Genomic DNA, 26034 nt, shown 5'->3' on the forward strand with positions numbered 1-26034 from the left:
GCACAGCCGAGCAGGAGCAGCGGGCACGGCTTATAATCTTTCACGAGGGCTGGTCTGGGGCCGGCTTGGGTTCTGCAGGCTCTTCCCCCAGGTATGGTTCTTTACAGTTCTTGGAGCCTCACAGCAGTCTCCTGAGATGCAAGGGTCATCTTTTCAGAGAGGACACTGAGGCCCCGGATGGATAAAGCAGCTAGTCCAGCTGTTGAGGTCGGGGGCCAAACCACGCATTCCTGTCTCTCCAACCATCACTTACAAAATGGACCGCCCTTCGCTCATTCACTGGCTTTTCATGAACACCACGCTTTACTCCACAGCTCTGTTTCTGTCCCCAGTTGTGTTCCAGGAGGCACATGCTCTTTTTTTCTGTTTTAGAGTTTTTTTTTAATTTAAAAATTTTATTTTGAAATCCTTTCAGACCTAACGAAAAACACTGCAGAACCAGTACAAAGAATTTCTGAAAACACTTCACAATGCAGCTTCCCCAAATATTAACATCTTAATCACAGCATAATTTTCAAAACCAAGAAAGTGAACACTGATACCACACTCTTAACTCCTCCTCTGACCTGATTCCCATTTTGTCCGTTGAGCCGTTCATGTCTTTTTCTGGATCAGGATCCCGTCCAGGAATACGCCTTACATTAAGTTGTTGTTGTAAGGACCTATTTAGCCAGAGTGACTCCATCTTGGTTAAAAGCCATTTTGTTGTTTGTGCAGTAAAACTTAAACTGACCCTGCCCCCCTCCCCCGCCGAGAAACTTACTTAGAAGCAAGTCTGGGAAACCAGTAAAATATGGTCAGCTAGTTCCTAATAATAGAGCCCAGAATACAAGGCCAGGTCGGCCAGTTCCTGATAACAGAGCCCAGAATACAAGGATGAGTGGGGCCAGGTGGAGACATCCAATCAGTAAGAAACACACATACTTTTTCCCTAACCACCAAAGAATGTAAACCCCGCGTTTGGGCGCCAACCTTGAGCACCAATTCTGACCAAAGTAATAGGTTAGTTCAAACAGCTACTATAGGGTAAATTGCAATTCAATTGGCCACCTGCGTGTGACCTAACATGACTTCAATCTCATTGGCCACCTATGTGCGGCCAGACTTTTGCTCTATAAAAGGTAGTCTGTGGGGGGGGGGGCGGTGCCTGGGTGGCTCAGTGGGTTAAGCCTCTGCCTTTGGCTCAGGTCATGATCCCAGGGTCCTGGGATCGAGCCCCGCATCAGGCTCTCTGCTCAGCAGGGAGCCTGCTCCCCCCACACCCCACCCCCCACCTGCCTCTCTGCCTACTTGTGATCTCTGTCAAATAAATAAAATCTTTAAAATAAATAAATACATATATTTTTTTTTAAAAAAGGTAGTCTATAAGATGGGGAGGGGTCGCCCTCTTCAGAGGCGGCCCTGACCAGTCAGTCAATTCTTGAGCCTGTAAGCTGGGAGTGGTCGCTCTCTTCAGAGCCGGCCCTGACTAGTCAGTCTGACTTCTAATGCTTAGCGCAGAATAGAGCTTTGCATAACTTTCACCTTGTCTCAGTCTGGTTCCCCTGACCAATCAGTCTAACTTCTAATACTTATCATAAAATAAAGCTTTAAATAACTTTCACGTTGTCTCAGTCTCGTTCCGTTTAATAACGGACCTAACAGTTGTCTTAGTTTTACTAGCCCTATCCAGAGGGTCACCTCTCCGGAGAAGCAGGGTCTAACAGAACTTTCTGGGGTGGTGGGAATGTTCCAGATCTGGGCTATTCAATGTTTACTCCTAGCCAGCCACATGTGGCTGCTGGGTACTGGAAGTGTGGCTAGTGGGCCTGAGGAACCGAATGTGTAGTTTAATTTTAATGATCAGAAATTTAAATAGGCCTCTGTGGCAAGGACAAGCATACTGGGCGGCCCAGCTGGGCTGGAGCTTTGCTCTCAGGTGCCAGGCCAGCACAGGCTGCCCTGTGGCTCGGCCACACTGGTGAGAGCGGGGCACCCCAAAGATGCGACTCAGGAAGCCTCCCCAGGGTGTCACAGGTGTGGGGAATTATCTGCGCAGGGCAATAGCTTGGAAGTTCTGCCTCCAAGCACTTTCTAATTGGCGCTCTCTCACATGTGGCACAACTCGCTGTGGCCAGTTTAGGAGCCCACGTCTAAGAAAAACTCCCCACAGATCTACCCGCTGGGCCTGAGTCCTGGGAGGGAGGCAGGATAAAAGCTGTTAGAGCTGAAAGGGGCTTCAGCCGTCACACAGGGCCAGTGGGAACTCCCAGTAGTACAATCCTCTGAAAGGCAGCTGCCATTCTATCTGCCCAAATGACAAATGCATTTGCCCTCTGACCCAGCAATCCCACCAGGAGGAATTTATCCTACAGATAAACCTGCAAACACTATACTAACACAAATGCTTAAAAATGTAGCAGAAACTGTGCTGTGCAGAGGGGTGCATGGGAACTCTGTGCTTTCTGCTCAGAGTTGTTTTAACTGTTCCTATTAATAATTTTTAAAAACCACCTAGAACTTAAGAAAAGGCAGCTTTGAAACCAACCTGTTTCACATGCAGTAACCTGTAGGCCTGAGGCTTCAGCGTTCACAGCCAGATTCAGACCACCCCCTCCGCTCCCCGTGTAGCACGCAGACCTCCGTGCCCTTCCTCTGCATATGTTGTGGTTTTGTTTTTTTTGTTTTTCATTTTCTTAAGTAGGCTCTACGCCCACAGTGGGGCTTGAACTCATGACCCTGAGATCAAGACCTTGGTTGAGATCAAAAGTCGGAGGCGCAACTGACTGAGCCATCCAGGCACCCCCTGCATGTACTTTGTCGAGGGGGAAGACCCTTCTCTTCCATTTATTCCATTTAGGAAATGTATTTGTACCACATGGGACTTAGACCATTTATGTGGATGAATTCTGCAAAATGAATTTTGTATTTTTTCAAGACAAAAAATCAAGTTCTTAAATAAAATTGAAATGTTGAAATTCATCTTTCACATTCAAGATCTGTTTCTTTCGTTTGGGAGACATATGGCAAAATTTCAAGTCAGACAAGCTATTGTGGATTGGTTCTGTATAACCACACCACTCAACTCACCACGGCCGGTCAATATTTACTGAGTCTTCTGTGCCAGACAGTTTGCTGGGAGTCAGGATGCAGAGCGGAGTAGCCACAGTTCCTGCCCTCTGGAAGCTTGTGATGTGCAGCAGGAGTGTGGGGGTTGGGGGGAGCTGGGATACCAATAAGGTACCATCATGTGGTTGATGTGATGATGGGTGTGTTCAGAGAACGACGGGATTTGTTCTTCCTCGGGAAAGGTAAAGAGGAAGGGGAGGAAGGTCCAAGAAGCTCACAAAGAAGACAGAAATGGGGAAAGCACATTCCAAGCAAGAAGCACAGTCTGTGCAATGGTATAGTGGTGAGGAGATGTATCTATTTGGGGAGTGGTGTGGTTGGGACACAGGAAGCATGGAAGGAGGAGGAGAGATGAGCTGGAGGGGCAGGAGGGCCCCCGCTCTTTCAGGCTTTGAAGAGACTATTTCAATGGGGACTCCTAGCTCCAGAGACCCCTACACAGTCCACTGGTGCTTGGTCAGGCCTGTGTCATAGCTCAGCTTCTTCTGTGCCCAATCTGCTTCCTGCCACAACTTTCTTTTGATCCTAAATAACCACCTTGCTCCCAAAGCTTCATCTCGGTATCTGCTTCAGCCTGAGATATGGGGATATGGGTGGGGTCTAAGATGGCTGAGTTTCTAGCTGGAGAACCTGAGGAACAGCGATACTGGGAATGGAGTTGATGGTTTAGGAGAGAAGGGGCAGGTCTGGGCAGTGGGGACATGGGTGTGCCTGTAGAAGTCTGGCCTGATAGGCCTGTTAGGCATTCAAGGGCAGCTCAGAATCAGTCGGGGCTGGAAATGGCAGTCATCAGGGCATTGAGCCATGGAGTAGTTAAAACTGTTCGGGGGAAGTGGCTCACACAGGGAGAATTCAAACAGAAAGTAGAGGGCAGTCCCACAGTTCACTGCTGTGCCAGATGAGGAAGGGGCTGCTGACCACGTGCAGCCTGGCCCTGCCCACAGCTCCCTATTGACTGAGAAGTAGCCTTAGATGCTAACAGTTAAAAACATTAAGCTCTACCTTCATGGCTTCCAGATGTTTCGATAACTCCTGACTGTTCTCAAGTCACAGGGCAGTCAGAGCAGACACTATGTGGAAAGATCACTGCTTTTAGGGATAGTCAGACCCAAGTTGGTATCCCAGCTCTGCCCTTCCTGTCTTGGCCACTCCCAGTCTCCATGATCTCACCTATAATATCACTTTAATCAGGGTTGTGGTAGAGATGAAATCAGAAATAGTATGGCTAACTCAATGTTCTGAAAACTTAAAGGGAAAGAAGCACTGACGCTGATTTTTTGGTCTAAATTATACCCCAGAGAAACCAAATAGTTGATGAGGGTAAGATTTAAAAAAACAAATTTGAGAACTCTAGTTAATAAACGGGAAGGTAAAAATGAGAGTTATTGTCACTGCTCTGCGCCCTCTGATAGCACAACGCGTCTCAGCGGGGATCAGGGCTGGCAGCAGAACCAACCATGGGATTCCCCAGTGACTGGAGCTGGCTGACCCCACCCAGTCATCTTCACCACAACTCAGGACAACCAGGTTACGTGCCTCCCGAGGTGACACCGTGGGAAGCTCACAGCTCTGCCTACGAAGTGTTCCTGCCCAGAAAACTGAATCTGAACCTGAATGATCCTCTAAATGTAACTGCCAGTTTAGGGCAAATACCAGGGACACAGAAACAAGTTAAAGGACACCGTGAGGCTGCAATCAGCAAAATCCAGGCCGTGGGGAATTCTATAGAGCAAACGAGCCTGTTTCTTCTACAGAGTAATGGCAAGGAAAAAAAAAAAAAAGGAATTTACATTCTACAAGAGATTTAAAAGACATTCCCACTGAGAAGGAGACAAGAACCTATGAAAAGTACCTGGCACATACTAACAGCTCAGTAAATAGGGGCTACCATTACTTGACAAGGAGCAAACTGCACCTTAGTGAGATTAAGTAACTTACCTAATGTCACAAAGGACTGGCCAACGACACCATGGCCTGCTTCTCAGAAAGTCCTAGGTCTATGTAGCCCAGTTGGGCAGCTACAGTAATCACCAAAGCCACTCACTGAAATTGAATTTTTATTCCAAATGACTGTAATGGCTAGAAAGACAACAGATAAAACTGAAAATGATCTGCTTAACCGGAAATTAGAAGTAGTTGATTTTGCAGGAGAGCAAACGGTAGGGTGACAGAGAGCCTTGGCACTTGTGATAATGCTTATGACCAAGAAAGCATAAAAATAACCAATGTCCTTCCAATACACAATCTGGATGTGCAGCATTTACAGCAAATAACATAAAAAGAAAGAGAGGAGGAAAGAAAGGAAAAGGAAAAAGAAAAAAATAACCTCACAAAACCCCAAACCTCAGAAATTAACATTCCCTTAAGAACACGATGGTGAGAAGACTTTTGGTAGCAAAATTTTCACAATTCTTAAAATGGGAGTCTTCAAAAGTACTTCCTCAAATTCAAAAGCTAAAAAAAAAACGAAGAGTTACACTGGCTCAGAAGAGCTGCTGCCTGTCACAAAGATGACAAACAGTCCTACTTCCAAACACAGTGATCACCGGCGAACCCGACCACGGAACGGGGAGGCCGCCCAGCAGGCACTCCCGCCGTTGACTGTACAAGAACTCTCTGGACCACTCGTCATCAGCAGGCGAAGCCGCAGCTACTGCTCCTCCTGACTGAGGCTAAGGCTGCCTTTCTGCACCTCCAGTTCCTCGGCGCTGACCATCGATGGGTCAATGGCCGCATATTTGGTTCCGTGGAATTGCAGCAAATGGATCTATGGAAACACAGGATCATTATTTTCATTGCCACGACAGCACAGAAATGTTTTATACTTCTAAAATTACAGAGGAACAGGGGCGCCTGGGTGGCTCAGTGGGTTAGGCCTCTGCCTTCGGCTTGGGTCGTGATCTCAGGGTCCTGGGATTGAGCCCCACATTGGGCTCCCTGCTCAGTGGGAAGCCTGCTTCCCCCTTTCTCTCTGCCTGCCTCTCTGCCTACTTGTGATCTCTCTCTGTCAAATAAATTAAAAAAAAAAAATCTTAAAAAATAAAAATAAATAAAATTACAGAGGAACACATGCCGATTACAGAAAAGCTAGAAAACACAGGAAAGTCAAAGAGGTATTTTGAAAAAACCCCAATGTGGGATCTTTGCTCCCTATTTCCTGTGTGACAAGTCTCTCCAAGTTCCTATAAACTCTTCATCAGCACTTTCAACGGTGGCACGCTGCTCTGTGAGTAGGTGTTTACCCTCCTACTTTGCTGCTGCGACTCAGGTCCTTCCCATCCTCTGCTGTTCTGAGTAAGACCGTGATGACTGTCTTGAGATTTTTTTGAATTTCGGGTCCTCTCCTTAGGATCCACTGCCACAAGCAGATGACAGGACTAAAAGACGTGACTGGGTTTTGAAGCTCTTCTTGCCAAAGCAATAATTTCTCACTATTTTAATTAAGCCCATTTGGGTAGAGGGTGAAGGGGCAGTTTTTGTTTGTGTGTGTTTGTGTGTGTGTGCTTTTTTTTTTTAAAGTTTTATTTATTTAAGTAATCTCTACACTCCACGTGGACCTCGAACTCACAATCCCGAGATCAGGCCGTCGCATGCTCTTTTGACTGAGCCAGCCAAGCGCCCTTCCCTGTATTTTTTTTTAATGCATCAGAAATGGATCAGAAAGCTGCTTCATGAAGGTGTTCTGCTCTGACTGAATTCACTGTATTCAGGAGGCAAGGTCACATCACTGGACGTGGCTACTTCGGTATGTGTGGATGTGGGCCTGCTCTTCTTAGAAAAGAGACGGTAGGCAGAGAGTCAACTGTCTCTAATATACCCAGCTGAATTCTGCTATAAATCATTAATGTAAACCACCTTTTTCAAGTGAATGCCTCATTCCTACAGAGAACTCTGTAGTTCTCTTATTCTACCATCAAAAAGAAAGAAAGAAAAGAAAAGAAAAATAGCTTTATGTTTCAAACCATACACTTTGCGTTCAAAGTGCTCTGGCTTCCAAGCTGGGACTTACCTGTACATAAAGATTCACCTCTGCACTTCTGCACAGGTATGGGAAATTGCCTCCTGTTTTAAGGTGAGCCCTCCGGGCATTAGGATACAGCTTGTACATTTCTTCTTTAGCCTCGGTTGAAAGTGCACTCTGGTCAAATACCTTCAAAAAAAACAAAACAAAAAAAACCCCACAAAGCTGAAGCTTACCGGTATTTTAATATGTTCTTTGCACATTGTGGAACGTGCCTCCCAAAGCATTTCTTGCTTGTGAAGAGACACCGCTGAACCCCTGGCCATCTCCTACTCATCCCTGGTGACTTCTAACTCCAACATAAGATACAGATTCTGTTGTCAAACATCTCTTGCATTCACTGGGGGAAAATCCTGTCATGAATTTTTTCTCCTCAAACACAGCTGACTAAACTGAAAGAATATTAATAGTGAAAGCCAATTAATTTCAAAAAGATCACTAAAATCCCAAAAGAACTTTTACTTTATTACCTAAAAACAGTTACATAAGTAGTATATGCTCAGTGGAAAAAAAAAAAAAATCCAAAAAAAATTTTTAAGAGTATAAGAAAAAGTCCAGGACTTCCGCCTCCGCCACTCTGCTTTCCAGAGTCGCGGAACCTCGCCCGAGGGTGCCCACCTCCTCCCAGCGCAACTTTCCTGGCTCCCCTTCTCCTGAGCCCTGAAACTTCGCCGGAGAGTGCCTTTAATAAATCTTGCCTTGCACCCACAAAAAAAAAAAAAAAAGAAAAGAAAAAAGAAAAAGTCCAGATGTATTCCTGGGGGAACCATTGTTAGCAGTTTGGAGTATATGATTCTAGACATCTTTTAATGCCCACATAAACTTATGTTTACATACAAGCAAATAAGCTTTCAAAAAGTAATTTTTTAAATGAAGCACACATAAAAAGCATCTCCAATGTGCTGAAGCTTATACACCGTTTTCAATGACCATGTACCCAAGTGGTGAGCTCAGCTTGGAAAGATGGGCAAGCAGTGCAAATGTACTGAGGACCAAATATTTTACCAAGAGTATTGAAAACCTCGTTCTGTGTCATGGCAAATGTCAGAATGTAGAGATTCCAGTTGAGAATGAGAAGTTATTACTTACATACTTGTAATGGCTAATTTCCTGACAAAAATCAATTCTTAAAAATATGTTGATTTTAGCAATACATCCATTTATGAGGCAAAGTTACATGGTATGCAAGTTACATGATTTAAAAATAATAAGCCAAAACACAATGGAATACCACTTTGCATCTATTAGCATGGCCATTATAAAAAAACAGGAAATAACAAGTGTTGGGGAGGATATGGAACCACTGGAACCCTTGTGCAGTGCTGGTAGGAATGTAAAATGGTACAGCCGCTGTGGAAGATGGTATCATGGTTCCTCAAAAAGTTAAACACAGAATCACCATATGGCTCAGCAATTTTACTTCTAGGTACAGACCCAAAAGAAGTGAAAGTAGGCATTCAAACATATTTGTACACCAATACTCTGAGCAGCATGATTCATACTAGTCAAATGGTGGAATAACCCAAATGCCCATCAACAGATGACTGCATAAATAAAATGTGGTATATACTAAAAGAGAATATTATTCAGCCTTTAACACATGCTATAACAGGAATAAACTTTGAAGACATTCTGCTAAGTGAAATAAGCCGGACACATAAGTATAAATATTATATGATTCCACTGACAAGAGGTACACAGACTAGTCGAATACATAGAGATAGTATATAATATTATATATAATATGTAATATTGGTTACCAGGGTCTGGGAGGAGGAGGGACTGGTGAGCTAGTGCTTAATGGGTGCAGAGTTTCAGTCTGGGATGATGAAAAGTTCTGGAAATGGATGGTGGTGACAGTTTCACAACACTGCAAATGTACTTAATGTCACTGAACTGTACACTTAAACATGGTTAAAATGGTAAATTTCATTATGTGTATTCAACCACAACTCAAAAAATATAAGAAGCAAGCTTTTGTGCCTATTAGACTTTATGGAATTCTTGATTCTCTGCCCCGTGAGGCAACTTTTCTTCGCTGCACATATCTGGAGATGACAACAGCAAAAATACATCAAAATGGGTAAGGACTACCATGCCTGTTTATGTTTATCCTGATTTCAAGGGTGTTATTCCTACCAGGGAAAATATGGGATAAGCAATAAACTGACTGTTTTAGAATTGAAAAAGGGCTGTCCAAAAAAAAAAAAAAAAAAAAAAAAAAAAATCCAAGGCAGCATTTGAAGAGGCATACTGAAAAATTATAAGATAATTATGAGGAAGCTCTTGATATATACATTTAAAAAGGTAAAGCATCTATTTTACTTAAAAGGAAGCTTACATCCATAATGGTCACAGGGATGTCCCGAATCTTATGAGGTTCCACATAAGAATTCTGACAATTCAGGGTAAGTCTTGAAGCCAGTTCACTCTGCCCCAAACTTTCCAGCTGCAGGAAGAAACACAGGCAAAATATTTGGATTAATTTTGTGCCTCACGTTTACATTAAATCCACAGCTGATATCTGTGCTTAGAAAGGTGGCATCATGTGTGGTGGGCCACGTCATCTGTGAGGAAATATGATGTACCCGGGAGATGGGCTTCCCAGCTGGTGGCGCTGTTCTGGGCATTCAGTAACCTTCAACCTGTGCCTCTTCAATCAGGTGCCTGTGGGCAGCAAGCCATTTCCCAAAGCCCCACACAGACAGATCAACATTTTTAAGAGATTTTGGAGCTGGAAGAGACCTCGGGAAAATCATCTAGCCCCATAGCCCCTTAACTGCAAGTGTGCAGACTCGCTACTTCAGACTCCCTCAGGGAGGAGAAGGAGGGGGGAGTAGAGTAAAAATACAAATTCTCAGGCCCAATGCCCAGGGATTCCAGTTCAATGGGCTGGCGAGGCTTTGGAATCTGTATTTCTTTTCTTTTTTTTTTTTTTTAAGTAGGCTCCATGCGAACCCCAAGATCAAGAGCCACACGTTCTACCAGCTGAGCCAGCCAGGTGCCCCCAGAATCTGTATTTTTAAAAGCTCCCCTCAAGTGATTGTGATGAATTACTTACCAGCAGTAACATCTGTTGATGTACTAAAGTAAATATGGAAGACTGCTTAACAAACATCTCTAATACATACTCAATGAGACAGACAGATCATCAGGAACCAAGGAGACATGAAAATTCCTAGTACAAGGTGGCCCCCTTCTAATGCCATGATCCTTACCCTGTCCACCATAAAATCAATAGCATCAGCCATCATAGGGTCCACTGGGCCAGATGAAAAGTTTCCGAGAACGATTTTTTTGAGCATAAATGATGGCATCAGCCAAAAGCTGTAAAACAAAGATCTGATAATTTAAATCTGCAAGACTACACAAAAATAGCAAATATTCCATTCACTACTGTAGCTTTGTATTAGCTAGGTACTTAGGATCTAAAGATAAAAAGAGCTGGTCTCTTCTTTCAAACAGCTGCTTTTGAAGCATCTTGTTTTTACATATATTTTCCCAAGCTCCCAAAGAGTTATGGTTTAATATGATCAAAGTTTTATTTGAGGATTTAGAATAATTATAAGCAGTATTTCAAATACCTTTACCAAGGTAGACATTTTGATAATTCTGAGATTTTGTTTTAACTAATTGGCTTTATTTCTAATGGCTAAACTATTTCCTTTAGAAAACTGGAAACTTGGGGCACCTGTGTGGCTCAGTCAGTTAAGTGGCAGGCTCTTGATTTTGGCTCAGGTCACTATCTCAGGGTTGTAGGAGTTAAGCCCTGCCTTGGGCTCTGTGCTCAGCAGGGAGTCTGCTGGAGATTCTCCCTCTCCCTCTACCCTCCTCACCCTCTGAAATAAGTAAATAAATCTTAAGGAAAAAAGAAAGAAAACTGAAACCTTAAGATCTCAACCTTCAGGTTTCTATCACCTTTTGAATGACTGATATTTCAAAATAGCAAAATGAAAAGTTACTGTACCTCCCGAAGTTTGCTACAAGCAGATTCAACTGGACTAATTCAAAGCAATTCAATCTACCAATTTCTGTATGTGATTTTTAGTTGGTATTTATTCCATTAATTACAAATGCTAAGAGCCATTGTCTAGCGCAAATACTACTTTCTTTAAACCTATGCTGAAAATGATTTATAAAAGGAGCAGACTAAGTTCTGACTTGTGTTCTCTCCATGGAATGGCTTGTTGGAAGTTAGCTGAGCTTCCCTCAACAAGCACAGCTGGCCATCTTTCATTACCTTTCTCCGTCCCGCCTCCTACGGCTTCCACATCTTCTCAAGGTGATGCTGCCTAGGTACCCCCTGTGAGGGGCAGATCCTGTTGGTTTTGCCTGCCCCTGTAGCCTCAATGTGTGGCATGTAACAAGCACTCAGATACCTGAGAAAATATAGCTCACATGCAGGAGCACAAAGTAGGGGCAGCCACTTTGGAAAACAGTGTGGAGATTCCTTAAGAAATTAAAAATAGAGCTGCCCTATGACCCTGCAATTGCACTACCGGGTATTTGCCCCAAAGACACAGATGTAGTGAAAAGAAGGGCCATATGTACCCCAATGCTCATAGCAGCAATGTCCACAGTTGCCAAACTGTGGAAAGATGCCCTTCAACAGATGACTGGACAAAGAAGATATGGTTCATATATACAATGGAATATTATGCCTCCATCAGAAAGGATGAATACCCAACTTATGGAGGAGAAGGAAAGGAAAAATGAATTGGGGGAAATCGGAGGGCAAGACAAACCAAGAGAGACTGTGGACTCTGAGAAACAAACTTAGGGTTTTGAAAGGGAGGGGGTGGGGGGATGGGTGAGCCTGGTGGTAAGTATTAAGGAGGGCACCGATTCCAAGAGCATTGGGTGTGGTGCATAAACAATGAAAAAAACAAAAACAAAAAGAAAACAAAGTAGGGGCAGTCTTGGCTTCTGGCAATTAAAACAACATTAAAATCATCAAAAATAATCAATGAGCTTTAGTGCCTTGTCTGGACATGAACTCTTTGTAGCTAATGTATTGTTGCACAATTGCTCAGCAAACTACTGAGATAACATCAGGAAAAGTTTTTAAAAAGACCAGAGTACCATTTTTTTTTTAAGTAAGCTATACGCCCAATGTGGGGCTCAAACCCAGGACCCAGAAATCCAGAATCGCATGTTTTACCAACTGAGCCAGACAGCTGCCCCTTCAATTTTAAAGAGATGTGAAAATCATGAGAACAATGTTTACCTATAGCATTCAGGGAAAATCAACCTGGTCATACAGGTATGTATATTCACTGGGCCTTTTTTTCTTTTATTTTTTTTAAAGGGTAGAGCCTAGCCTCACTAGCAATGAAAGAAACCACATTAAGTCAGCTTTAAGGTGACTATTACATACTGATCAAACTACTTGAAATGTTATCTTCAATGAAGGGATGGCTCAAAGGAAACAAGCCCCCCACTGGTTGCCCCACAAAGCATTCCACCATTCCCATTGTTCTGGAAGCTGACTATTGTTAACATGTCATGATGTGCAAAATGTCTGCTGACGACTAAATGTTCTATTCCCTCTATTTTTGGAAACACATCTCAAGGAAATAACCCAGAAAGGGAAGGAAAAAAAGTGATTTGTACAAAGATTTACAGTAGAACATGATGAAGAATAGGGGGAAGCCACATGCCTAAAGAAACTGTGTCAGTCGATATATAGCAAAATAGTAAGTGGAACAAGCAGAATACTGTATTAGTTCTACAGCCTCTGTATACAGGCTCTGTATAACTGATACTGTAAGAGCACATGAATGTACATTGAACAAAGCTAAACAATAATTCAGAATAAGAGAAATAGCTGAATTCAGAGTTCATTCCAGCTTTTTTTTTTTTGCAAAGGTGATTGTTTCTAATTTTACTTATTTAAAAAAATTTTTTAAAAGATTTATCTATTTATCTCTTTATTTGAGAGAGAGAAAGAGAACAAGTGGGAGGGGCAGAAAGAGAGAATCTTAAGCAGACAACCACCCTGAGCACAGATCCCGATGCGGGGCTTGATCTCAACCCTGAGATCACAACCTGCGCCCAAACCAAGAGTTGGAAGTCCAAATGACTGCACCACCCAGGTGCCTCTGATTGTTTCTTTCTTTCTTTTTCTTTTTTTTAAAGATTTTATATATTTATTCATGAGAGACAGAAAGAGAGGCAGAGATAGAGGGAGAAGCAGGTTCCCTGCTGAGCAGGAGCCCCATATGGGGCTTGATCCCAGGACCCCAGGATAATGACCTGTACCGAAGGCCGACCCTTAACCACTTGAACTACTCAGGTGCCCTGTTTCTAATTTTAAAAGCCAGGGTAGTTTCAGAAGATGGAAGTAGATATAACCCCTGCGCCCCACTCCTTAGTGCAATATAAAAACCCCAAAAGTCTGCATTTTAAAAAATTCTACTGAACGAAAGTCATAATTTTGGCCAAATGTTTAATTCTTACCTGTTTGCAGTCCAAGTTTGGTTGAAGATAGAGGTGTCACTGAAGGAATTGCAGAGGATGAGGGAATGGACTCTGGGAGATTTGTGTGTATATTCAGCAAATTTCTGGGCCAAAAAGCCACCCAAAGAAGCCCCAAAAAGATGAACCTAATTCCAAACAAATACAAGAAGGATACTAAAACAATAATCAATCCTGAACATAAATACCCCTCAAAAAAGTTGTTTTAGTTATCACCAAGCGAAGAATATAATGTCATCACTAGTCATTAGATGAAATAACCATAGCAGTTCAACATTCAGGAAATATTGTATTTAAATACAATTTAGACACATCCCATCAAAACAATTTGTGTACACAAATACAAGGTAAAAAAAGAAAAAGCATTACCTATAGGTTGCACTAGAAAATGAAGCCATTTAGTAATTTATGTTTAAGAAAATTATGATTTGATAATTCTACCCCTAGGTACATACTTGAGAGAACCGAAAATGTATGTCCACACAAAAACCTGCACATGAATGTTCAGAGCAGTGTTATTTCTAACAGCCAAGCAATGCAACGATCCAAATGTGCCTCAACTGACAAATGGATAAATGTAATGTGGTTCACCTACCCAACAGGATATTATTTGACCATAAAGAGGAATACGAAGTACTGAAAACAGGCTACTACTAGGATGATCTGTGCAGACACTATGCTAAGGTGAACAAGTCAGTTAGAAAAGATGAATATTGCATGATTCCATTTATACAAAATACCCAGAAAGGGTACATTTACACAGGCAGAAAGTAGATTAAGTTGCCAGGGCCAGCAGGAGGAAGGGTCAGGAGTGACAGCTAATGACTATGGGGTTTCTTTTTGGGGTGAAAATAAAATGTCTTAAAGTTGATTGTGTTGATGGTTGCATCTATCTGTGACTATATTACAAACCCTAGTCACACACTTTAAAAGGGTAAATTATATGGTATGTGAATTATATCTCAAAAGAACTACCACTTAAAAAAATGAAAGGTAACACCACCCTTTACAATGTAAATGTTGCATTAAAATCACATTTAAATAATTAGTTTTAGGGGACTCACTTTATCCAGTTGTAAATGGTCTAAAAGTTTTCTGAATCCGTCACAGAATTCGAGATGGTCCCAATAAACTGGATACTGCAACTGAAATAACATTAATTAATAACTATATACAAATGAAAAATTTAGGACTCTCATAACAGCACTTCTCATTTGCTCAAGCTGTCCTCCTTATTCAAACTAGGTGAAAATAAGCTCTCACTTTCTTCTGAACTTTGAAATTCACATTTTACCTAACAGACCAATTTAAAAAACAGCACACTAGTGGGGCGCCTGGGTGGCTCAGTGGGTTAAAGCCTCTGCCTTCGGCTCAGGTCATGATCCCAGGGTCCTGGGATCGAGCCCCAAATCCAGCCCCAAATTGGGCTCTCTGCTCAGCAGGGAGCCTGCTTCCTCCTCTCTCTCTGCCTGCCTCTCTGCCTACTTGTGATCTCTATCAAATAAATAAATAAAATCTTAAAAAAAAATAGCACATTAGTGAAATCGAATAACAATTTCAATTCACATCTATTTCCTTCCCAAATAGCTAAGAAACTCTGAGGTTCTGGATGAACAGAGCTGAACCCTTCCTAGTAAAGAAATACTGTTTGCCCTTAAATCTACCTTAATTCTAAATTATGGCTCTAAATAAAATTCTGTCTGGGGAGAATTCCCTCTTTTTTTGGTAGCATGGCTTAAAGGGAGTATTCAATAAAATTGTTCCTCTTTTTAAAATTGACTTAGTCATTCTGATTTCTTGTACTTTTGTGACCAAGGAAGCATGGTGCTTGACCCTAAGTAGCTTAAGAATTCCGATGAGGGGACACCTGGGTGGCTCAGTTGGTTGAGCGGCTGCCTTCGGCTCAGGTCATGATCCCAGCGTCCTGGGATCGAGTCCCACATCTGGCTCCTTGCTCAGCGGGGAGCCTGCTTCTCCCTCTGCCTCTGCCTACCACTCTGTCTGCCTGTGCTCATGCTCTCTCTCTAACAAATAAATAAATAAAATCTTTAAAAAAAAAAAAAAAAAAAAAGAATTCCGATGAGGAGGAGGAAAAGAAATACAAGTCACCAAGTCCCTTGAGGGGATTCTAGCTTGTCACCTAAGAATTGCCCTCTCTTTAATAGTAAGTAAATGAGGGGCACCTGGGTGGCTCAGTGGGTTAAAGCCCCTGCCTTCGGCTCAGATCATGACCTCAGGGTCCTCGGATTGAGCCCCACATCGGGCTCTCTGCTCACTAGGAAGCCTGCTTCCTCTTTTCTCTCTCTCTCTCTGACTACTGCTCTGCCTCCTTGTGATCTCTGTCTGTCAAATAAATAAACAAAATCTTTAAAAAAAAATAAGTAAATGATGCCTGACAGGCCAGTTGTTTTAAGCACTTAGATTCATTCTGTCACTAACAAATCACTGGAATAGATACTGCCAAGTATATAATAGGATAATTTTAGACCTGATGGAATTATGTTACTTTTATTATTAAAAATTTCATTTGTAGGTAAGATTCCACTATTCTGACAGGATGGAAAAGAGCCTCTCCCTAGCAGAAAATTTGAGAATTTGAGTCAGATGATAGAAAAGAAAGAAGATGATGTGTTTTTTATTTTTTAATTTACGTTTTTTAAAAAAATGTATTTATTTGACAGAGAGAGCACAAGCAGGGGAGCAGCAGCAGAAGGAGAGGGAGAAGCAGGTTCCCCGCTGAGCAAGGAGCCTGACATGGGGCTCAACCCCAGGACCCTGGAATCATGACCAGAGCCGAAGGCAGACACTTAACCAACTGAGCCACCCAGGTGCCTCAAGAAGACATATATTTTTTTAAAGATTTTATCTATTTATTTGAGAGAGGGAGAGCGCATGCCTGCGTGAGTGGAGGGGAGAGGGAGAGGGAGAGGGACAAGCAGATTCCCCACTCAATGCAGAGCCTGGAGCCCGATATGGGGCTTGATCCCAGGACTCAGAGAGTAAGACCTGAGCCAAAGTCAGATGCTTAATGACTGAGCCACCCAGGTGCCCGAAGAAGGTATTTTTATGAAGTCTTAATTTAAAGATATCTATGCCCTAGATAGGTAATAAAATTGTATACAACTTAACATACAGACATATACATAAATATATACAATCGAGTACAAGTAAAACTAGAAATCAGAGTAAGATCAGTGGATTGTATTAATCAATACCCTGATTATGATATCCTACTATAGTTTTGTAAAATGTTACCACTGGGAGAAACTGGGCAAAGAATAAAAGGGATAGCTCTGTATTATTTTTTGACAACTGCATGTGAATCTATAGTTATCTCAATAAAAATTTAAATGAGAAAAGGGCCTGTGCCTTTTAACTGTGAGATACTAACAAGTATCTAGTATATTTTAAAATCTCATGGAGGGGCACCTGGGTGGCTCAGTGGGTTAAGCCTCTGCCTTCGGCTCAGGTCATGATCTCAGGGTCCTGGGATCAAGCCCCACATTGGGCTCTCTGCTCAGCAGTGAGCCTGCTTCCCCCTCTCTCTGCCTGCCTCTCTGCCTACTTGTGATCTCTCTCTCTGTCAAATAAATAAATAAAATCTTTAAAAAAAAAATCTCATGGAATTAGGCACATAAGGACAAAGTAACTTTGAAGTCACCATTGGCCTTTTCTGTTTATTTTTAAGAAATCTCTACACCCAATGTGGGGCTCAACCCACAACCCCGACATCAAGAGTCACATGCTCCACCAAATGGGCCAGCCAGAAGCCCCTGGACTTTTCTTTATTCTTCATCTAGCTAATGAAATACGGAAACCCCACATCAAGAAGCTTGAGCGCTAAAAGAAGTATCCATCTGGAAGGCAAAGCAAGCATGACCTGCCAGTTAGGAGCAATAAAAACACAGTCAACTTCAGATAGTGCTCTAAAGTGAGAGAGAAGCCTGCAGCCACTCAGTCTCCCCCATCCCCGGCTGATTAACAGCGGCCACCAGGAAAGCTACTACCGTGTCCTGGGCTGCAGTGGCCATCTTGCTCTCCTAAAATGCTGTCCACCAAGAGGAATTTATGAAAACCCAGAACAAAGGAGGATTATGTTGCAGAGACTCAAAACACACCATATGAGGAATGATTAAAGAATGTGGAGAATTTTGCCAGAGAAGAAAAGACCTTGGGGAAAGGCAGCAGGCAGTGCTGATAATAACTAGTTTTCTCCAGAAGGGCTGTCAGGAGGAAGAACTGGGATTTGTTTTGTGTGGCCCTAGTTGGTGATAAACCCAGTAGAATTTTCAGTTACCTTCCAAGAGAAGAGATCTGGTCAGAGTTTTCTCTCCTTCAGACAGTAAATAAAGTAGTAACAGCAATACTCCCACAGGGAGACCTGTTTAGGTGTTACTAATCCAGCTCCCAGAAACAATTGCCTGCTCAAAGCCGCAGAGTGTCTCCATCCCAGGAAACCAGGAGACCAGCCTCCACTGTTACGCAGTCGGGGCATGCCACAAAACTAGTCACAAACAACAGCGACTTCCTCACCTGCGCTGCTCTCCCAGAAGGGATTTGAGAACAATCAACGGGAAACCAGATTTAGTCCAAACTCAGTAATAAAACAACAAAAACAGAAAAATTCTTAACCAAATGCTGAGATTATGTGCATTATAATGAATAAACCTCATCTCAACTGTTGAAGACTTACATTAAAGCAAGCTTTCAGTTACCCGAGTGTTAGCAGACCCCTTTCTGTGGCAGAGTGCACATTCATCTCCTCTGGAAGCAGCGGTATCATGAACGAGGAGGGGAAATGGAATCAGAACTCCGGTCGGTTCTCCCTACACCTCCTATGACCTGCCACGATCACCCAAATGACCTGAACCTCCATTTCCTCATCTGTAAACAAGGCTGATGCTTCCTACTGTTCAGACTTAAGACAATCTACATAAAAGCTAGGCACAGAGGTTTCCACAGAGGTCTGTTCCCTCTGCTTCTCTGTGTGTCCGCGTACTGTACAGCCTTCCTTCAAAAGATTTCATTTCACATTTAAGAAAAGGAAAACAGTATCTTCCTTCCATTAAAAACAAAAACAAAAACAAAAAAAGACACCAAAAACATGGGCCATTACTATAGTCAGAAACAGAAGCACACACATGTCCATTAAATGTGGACATGAATTGTAATACAGACCCAATAATACTTACAGCTATAACCCGGTAACCCCAGCCAGTCAACGCCAAGATCTGCCTGAAAAACACATCAGCAGTTCCACTGACAGGGGGGAGAAAGATCAGAGGACACCTGATATTTCTGGGGCCTGCATCATACAGTGACCATATTTTACTATCATCATCATCCACGATAATCTGGAGGGAAAGTTAGAAGAAAAGAAAAAAGGAAAAGCTTATGGATTTGGTTTTATACTGTTACTTTATACTACAATTTCTCTGACAATTTTAATGTCACTGCCTTGGTTGTTACAAGGTTCCCTGGGGATCACACCAGATTAGCATGTATAATAAACTGCTTTAGTCTCTTTTTCCCTCTGCAGTGCTAACATATTACACAGAACTGCTTCATACTCTTCCAAAGAGCTGCTTTTTTTCAGAAATCAGTTTTTAATTTTCTTTCCCATCCATGATTATATGAAGCCCTATTCTGTTTACCATTAAAAAGTAAATTCTGTATATGGCATCTTATTTCTTTCCCATACTTCTGGCTGTGTGTGTGTAGGAGGCAATTTGCAAAGTCATTCTCCAGCGCTGTCCAGAGGGGAGAAAAGACTCCAGGCTCTCGGACAAACTAGGGAGAGATGGTCACACTCAGGAGATGGTTCTGGAAGCTGATCCAGACCATGCCTCTGAGGCGGGAGACTCTTGCTAGAGAGGAAGGATGCCGCAGCTGTAGGTGTCCCTGTCCTGGGAGAATGTTTCAAACCAGTCAGTCAGGTGTGGGGAGTCGGCAGAGGGAAAAACTGTCTTTCTGGGGAAAAGAGGGTAGGGAGCCTCAGCAACCCTTCTGAATTAGTAGTTCTTAACTCAGCAGGGGAAAAAAGATGAGCATTAAATAAGCTGAGTCAAGTCAGGTGCTCAGTGCTGAGTCTGGCAGATATTTTGTGTTCAGTGAGTGTTAGATATCAGTATTATTCACTGCGTAATCATTTTTGTTTTCTCTGGCTCACTTTTCGGTGGGATTTGGAAAAGTACATTTACTGCCTGAACTTTTGCCAATGCAAATCAATATTTATGCTACTTTCCCATTAAAAATCTCAAGGTCTCCAGGTTCTGTTTTCTGAGAGCTCCTAGCTGGCAGTGCTGTGGGCCCAGGGGGTCACTGTGGATGGCAACACACTCACCGAGATCACGGATGTCACTGGGAGCAGACAAATGGGGCAAGGTAATGTCCAGAGGACCCTAATAATTCGCTTTTGGACTTCCCCAGCTCACAGATGATGACAATAATATCTCATACCTGTGTTTTTGCCCTTTGTATTTTGCCACTCACCATTTTGCTTTTCATTGTTTTTTTGGGGTTTTTTGGTTTGTTTGTTTTTGTTATGATTGTGATGAAAATCTCTTAACGGCTTTTGACAGTACACACAGTAAATCCCGATCCTGTAGTAACATTCATATGAGATAAGATATTCAGATCTCCAAGATTTTCTAGGAAATTATTTCAGTAATCCATTTGAAGTAAGTTTATCACTTCAATGTTCTCAGAGCTCCCTGAATGGCAAATCTGTCAGAATTATATTTGGTAATTTTAGAAGACACAGTATCTCTTTGATAATTTAAAATCTAGCACCACAAAATTTCAAGCAAACTTATCATGACTTGTGGACCAGACTGAGGTCAGTCTGGAGAACATGACATCAATGAAACTACTGGCTATAACTACTTTTAAGAATATTTCAAACTACTTTTAAGAATATTTCAGTGAGGGACGCCTGGGTGGCTCAGTTGGTTGGGCAGCTGCCTTCGGCTCGGGTATGATCCCAGCATCCTGGGATCGAGTCCCACATCGGGCTCCTTGCTCGTCGGGGAGCCTGCTTCTCCCTCTGCCTCCGCCTGCCATTCTGTCTGCCTGTGCTCGCTCACTCTCCCTCTCTCTCTCTGACAGATAAATAAATAAAATCTTTAAAAAAAAAAAAAAAAAAGAATATTTCAGTGAGTCTGGTGTTGTCTTGGGTCTGGAGATCAGCTTGCTGAGAAAGTGAGTCCGTCAAGAGGAGCTCACATGAGTTACTTGCAGGGATGGGACAAGGTAGAGGGACCCCGGGAGCCAATTATCTTTTAGCATGACAGTGTTTCCCAGGGAACAAGAAGGAAGGGAGGCTCCTTTTGGTAAGCAGTGAAGTATTTCTGGCTTTGAAACCAGATTAATTTGATTCTAATCCAGACTCTACCAGGCTGTGTGACTTTTAACAGGTTAACCTCTCTGGATATCAGTTTTGTCATCTGTGAAATGGGCATCATTACCCACTTTGTTAAACCATTCGAAGAATTAAATAAAGTATCCAGGAAATTCTACAACACTGCTGGTTATATAGCAGATACTCTGTTTATAATTGGAGGAGAACTTTATCTCAAATTCTATATGGAGAAAAGTTCTGTTATTAATTCAAACCTGCATGGTGCTTTCACAGATGTCTACCCTGACAAAATGATTATAATAGAGACACAGAAGATTTTCAGATCACAGTAACTCTCATACTTCTGCAAAGGGATCAGAAAAGATTTTGCTCTGTGGCTTAACTAGCTTTTGTCTAGTGTGATCCCCAAACATTTGTGATCATTTAGGGACTCAGAGTCAACAGTCAAACTTCAATACAAGTGCTTGGGGTTTTTGGACATCCCAGGTAAATAAGGTTTCCTGAAGATGACTACCACTGCAAACAGAGGACCTATAATGTGACCCAAAGTAAATCTTAAATCTGAGGAACAGTAAAAGGCTTTATAACATAATCTGACCACACTTACTATGTAGTTGCTGTTACTGCAAGTTTTCCCCTAAACGGAGTACATATACTCCTGCTTGCTTGGATACATAAAAGCAATTATAAAATAATGAGTATAGTTATACCCACTTTTACTCTTGAATGAGTCTCAAAAGTTGACTGCACTTGACAAAGAAGAGGAGAACTTTATGCTCTGTAGCCCACAGTCACGATACTTGGCAATAACCTTTACTCTCAAACACTACTAAGGCATAACATCTCAGTCACAAAAACAAAACACAAGATTTTGAGAAGAAGAGGTGTAGTAAAACCATACATACCTTTTTAAGGGGAACTGTACTTCTAAACCAGTTATAATCAGGAGAGACTTTAATCTCTCCCATGATTAGCTGAAATGGAGGTTAACCCTGAAATAAAAGCATGTGATGTTTCATGTCAAGAATTCATGTTTACATCAGAACTAAATGTAGAGTCTGGTCTAGCTATACCAACAATACCTTAAATGGTAAAACCAAGGAAATGGACTATTTTACCTCTTGTATATACTTAAGCTACAGGAAACAATTTGGTGAAATCCTATAGTCATAGCGCAGGATAGGGCCCTTGAGAGATAATGACTCCAACTCCCTCGTTCCTCCAGATGAAGAATCCAATCTAGAAAATTTAAATGACTTACCAGAGATCCCATGGCTATTACAGAGCTAGGACCAGAGGCAGGGGAGAGTCTTTTCTGACATCAGACTGCCTGCCCTAGTTAAATGACTGCAAACTCTGTTGACAGTATCTTAGAAATCTATTTTAACAAAGATGTAGAATTATAGGGAACAGTCCACACTAGAGAAAGGAGGTTATGTAAGCGTGCCTCCTGATCACTTCACAAAATGCCATAAATCTAACTCTAGTGGAATATAACTTCAGAACTTCACATGTAGTTCTTAATGCAAAACACAGGAAGATTTGCTGTTCACCTTGGTGTGATTAAAAGTGATATAACCTCCTCTGAAAGATCTGTGATAAAATACCAGAATAGGCTTGAAGGCACTGTATCTAGCAACAAAACATTTACCTTTAGAAAAAATTGGTGATTTCTAGCTTTTATAGCTCTGTGACCTTGGAAAAGTCACTGACCCTCTCTGGGCTTGTTTTGTCATCTATGACTGTTTCACCAAAGTCTAGAATAGGGCTTGGCACAGAGATGTTATCCATTGACAAAATGGATGACTATGTCCTAAGAGGACTGGATCAGGCCATCCTAAACTCCCTCTGACTCAGCCCTGTAAGAGCTTCGGACTGGCTGGGCATCTTCAATTGAAAGGCTGCCCTTCTTTGCTAAAGCATCTGTGTTATGTCATAATAAGAAACTGAAATTACAACTCTCTGTTGCAGATTCTTATTGCCAAATGAGGAACTTCGACCCACTGGTTTGGAAGGATTCAAATACTTGCTGTTCATCCTGTCCTCTACCCCTAGGGTAAGTCTGGATTTCCTAATAGGGCTAGGATGTGTTCATGACCACTAGACTTAACTCCTGGGCTGACTCTGAATTGTCATTTTAGAGGTTCTATGGACTGGCTAGGAGCTGGGGACTCTAAACCCAATGAAACTCTTCCCTTTTGGCCTCCCACATCTGCTGTCTTGGGAGTACAAGGAACTAACAGTCTTAACAGTTACCTCTAACCTTGTGGGGTTACTAAACTAAACCCCAAGGAGATGGCAAATGTAGACATCCATTACTAAACCTGACTTACAACCCTGACATTGTAATAATGGTCTGTTCTCTCAAGGCTAGGACGGTGATTTTAGAAAAGTTTGTTAAAATCATAACTTGTTCTAAAGAGTACCGAGAATTATCATTAGCCAGTCTTAAGCTGAAATCAGTGTGCACAAATGCAGTTATAATTCATACTGGAATAAAGAAAATCATTCTCTACATATCCATTTTCTCTTAACAAATACTAACATGTTAAAAAAAAATCTAAGCCATTTATCGACTCAGCAGGTTTATAGAACACCTAAGGCCCTTAAAGCCAAATAGTTAGCTTCTAGATTTGTCAAACTTGGGACAAATTATTCAGTTTTGGAATCGGCTGCAATGTACAAACCAAACTACCATAAAGATCACACACAAATCGTACAGATACAGATACAGATATACATGGGCACACACATTCACTGTCATCCATTTCTTCCCACAGCAATAAGTAGAAAGATGTTCCTTACCACAGTCCGCGGTATTATTCACAACCAACTCAGCATTATAACTTTTTATAACTAATTTCACTAGATGGAAAGATTCCACCCAACTGTGACTACATTTTTGCAGGGGCAAGTGATTTTAACACTTGTGCTAGCTTGGCAGCACATGAAAGGTAAGACAGATACCAAACGTTGCATTTGACCAACTGACGTCTAAGTGGGGGGAAAAAAACAACTCACTGCTGCAAAGGCAAAGCAGCTGTGAGTGGTATGAAAAGGAAGTTTGTTCTCCTAGCTCTCTTTCATTCTCTAAAGGGGTATACTTTTCCAAGTCACAAGAGGAACATTCTGTATATGGAAAAAAAAAAAAAAAGTTAACTGAGATTGCGACCAAACTGGTCAGTATTAAATAAGAAAGAATGTGGATCAAATGTGGACTGATTTGATCTCTCACAATTCAATTCTTCCACAAAAACAAAAGCACCTGTTCACGCTGGTGGGAAAAGGGCTGCAGAGATCAGCCTCAATCTTGCCTAAAGAAACCCCTCCTCAAGGAGAGCTTTTGACACCCAGTTCTCTCTAGCCCTTGAGGTGCTAGACAATAAAACTGCCAATTTTGAGTGTGCACCAAGAATTACATGCACTTATCCCTCAGGGTTTCAACAGAACCTGCCAGTTTACAATCAGCGAGATTGTCTTTAAAAATGTTTAAGTCACATAACCAGCTTAACTAGTCAGAGGTTTTTCGATCCTTTATCTCAATCTGTAGTTGATCTGCATATGGACAATCTGTGATTATTAATACCAGCAATAAGTAAATATTAGAACCTGAGAGTCTCTAGGCGATCCAACTGGCTTTTTTAAGAGCAAGTCTCCATAGCTCACCACACCAGTAGAGAGCTATCCTTTTCTCAGATCTCTTCAGGGGCAGATTTATCCCTATTCTCTTCAGGAACTTACTCCATTATTGTCTAAACCTCATGGGAGGCAAAGCTGCCTACTTGACATTTCTTCGGTGACACCTCACCTTGTGCTGTCTTGGGATAAAAGCTCTTGGAAATTTGCACACAGCTATTAAGTTACTCCTGAGTCTCTTGAGTCTTTCTGCTACAAGGAGCTGGAACACTGCGCGAGGAGACAAAGAAGCAGCATAAACGCAGAATTTATAACTCCCCAGGAAAACCAGAAGAGGAAAAGCAAAACACTAGTCCTGCTACCTCCCTCACACCTGGCAATGACAAAGACATTTGTCACTTTCAGGCTGAGGTGCAATCTCCAAAATAACTAGCTTCTTTCTGCTCAGAGTTCTTAAAAGTTGAAAAACATATTCCTGGACTGCAGCAGTGTATCCCCAGGACCGGATTATAGCAGTACGCTCCGGTCCAGCGCCCCCCACCCCACCCCCACGCCAGATGATCCAAACACAGACCCCACCCACCCCCAGTCCCACAGTGAAAGCCTCAAAAAGGCAGGGTCACAGGTACACCGACCACGTCAGGAACCCAAACTCGACTTCAGACAGACAGACAGACACACACACAGAGGGACGTGCGATCACGTGCATGGTCACATGGACCAGCCCACTAGGGGCCACACTAACAAAGTCACACCAACGGAGGCAGCCGCGCACACTACATACACACCCACCTGCAAGCCTAAACACATCACACACCCACACCCCGCTTCCCAGGCCCTCACCCACACCTCACCTGCCGTGGCCTCCTCCACGTCCCTTTCCCTCCTCCCCAAGGCGGCTCTTCCCTCCAGTAGGAGCGCGGGCCGTGGGGGTGGCTGGGCCCAGGTCACCGCCGGCAGCTGGAGCACTCAGTACCCGCAGGCGCCGCGAGCTGTGGGGGCGAGCAGGAGGGCGGGCCTCCGAGGGGCGGGGCGCGCGGCCGGGCGAGCCTGGGCCGCCGCGCTCCCCCTCGCCGAACGGTCCGCGCAGTGGGCGCGAGCCTCGCGCTTCCGGGTTCGGAGGAGGCGGGGCCACGTTATGAGGAAGGGGCGGGGTTGCGTGGCTCCGCCGGTCACCATGACGACAGGACGAAATGCAGATCTAGGTGAGTAACTCCGGGCGCTCTCAGTTCGTCCTGCGGGTTGGGGATCGGTGTCCGCCTTGGAGGTGGCGGCGCTCTCGGGAGGAGATCCGAGTTGCCTCTGGGTCAGCTCTAGGTCACCCATTCGATCGCGCACCGAGGGAGAGTCTGTGAGAGTCGGGGGCGCCTGAATCCTTGGGACCTGCCTCTGTCTTCAGTTCGCGCCCTCCAGGAGGAAGCAGGTGCGGACC

General features: G+C 42.9%; 1 protein-coding gene across 2 annotated transcripts; it reads right to left on the minus strand.

Moving 5' to 3' along the window:
• Positions 1-5147: 5147 nt before the first annotated feature.
• LOC111153364 (SPG21, maspardin) lies at positions 5148-25619 on the minus strand. 2 transcript variants are annotated; one of them, XM_022512357.1, is made up of 9 exons: positions 25457-25619; positions 21872-21958; positions 18799-18960; positions 14671-14751; positions 13589-13734; positions 10348-10456; positions 9471-9578; positions 7118-7258; positions 5148-5875 (listed from the first exon to the last, which is right to left on the minus strand). In XM_022512357.1, the coding sequence occupies exons 2-9, from the start codon at positions 21932-21934 to the stop codon at positions 5759-5761; spliced, it is 927 nt and encodes a 308-aa protein (XP_022368065.1). In that variant the 5' UTR covers positions 21935-21958; positions 25457-25619; the 3' UTR covers positions 5148-5758. The 2 variants fall into 2 exon arrangements, with proteins under 2 accessions (XP_022368065.1, XP_022368067.1); XM_022512359.1 differs by lacking the exon at positions 18799-18960.
• Between the last annotated feature and the right edge of the window lie 415 nt (positions 25620-26034).

This window comes from Enhydra lutris, unplaced genomic scaffold (genome assembly GCF_002288905.1).
Source record: "Enhydra lutris kenyoni isolate GAN:26980312 unplaced genomic scaffold, ASM228890v2 scaffoldscaffold31, whole genome shotgun sequence".
Lineage (NCBI taxonomy): Eukaryota > Metazoa > Chordata > Mammalia > Carnivora > Mustelidae > Enhydra > Enhydra lutris.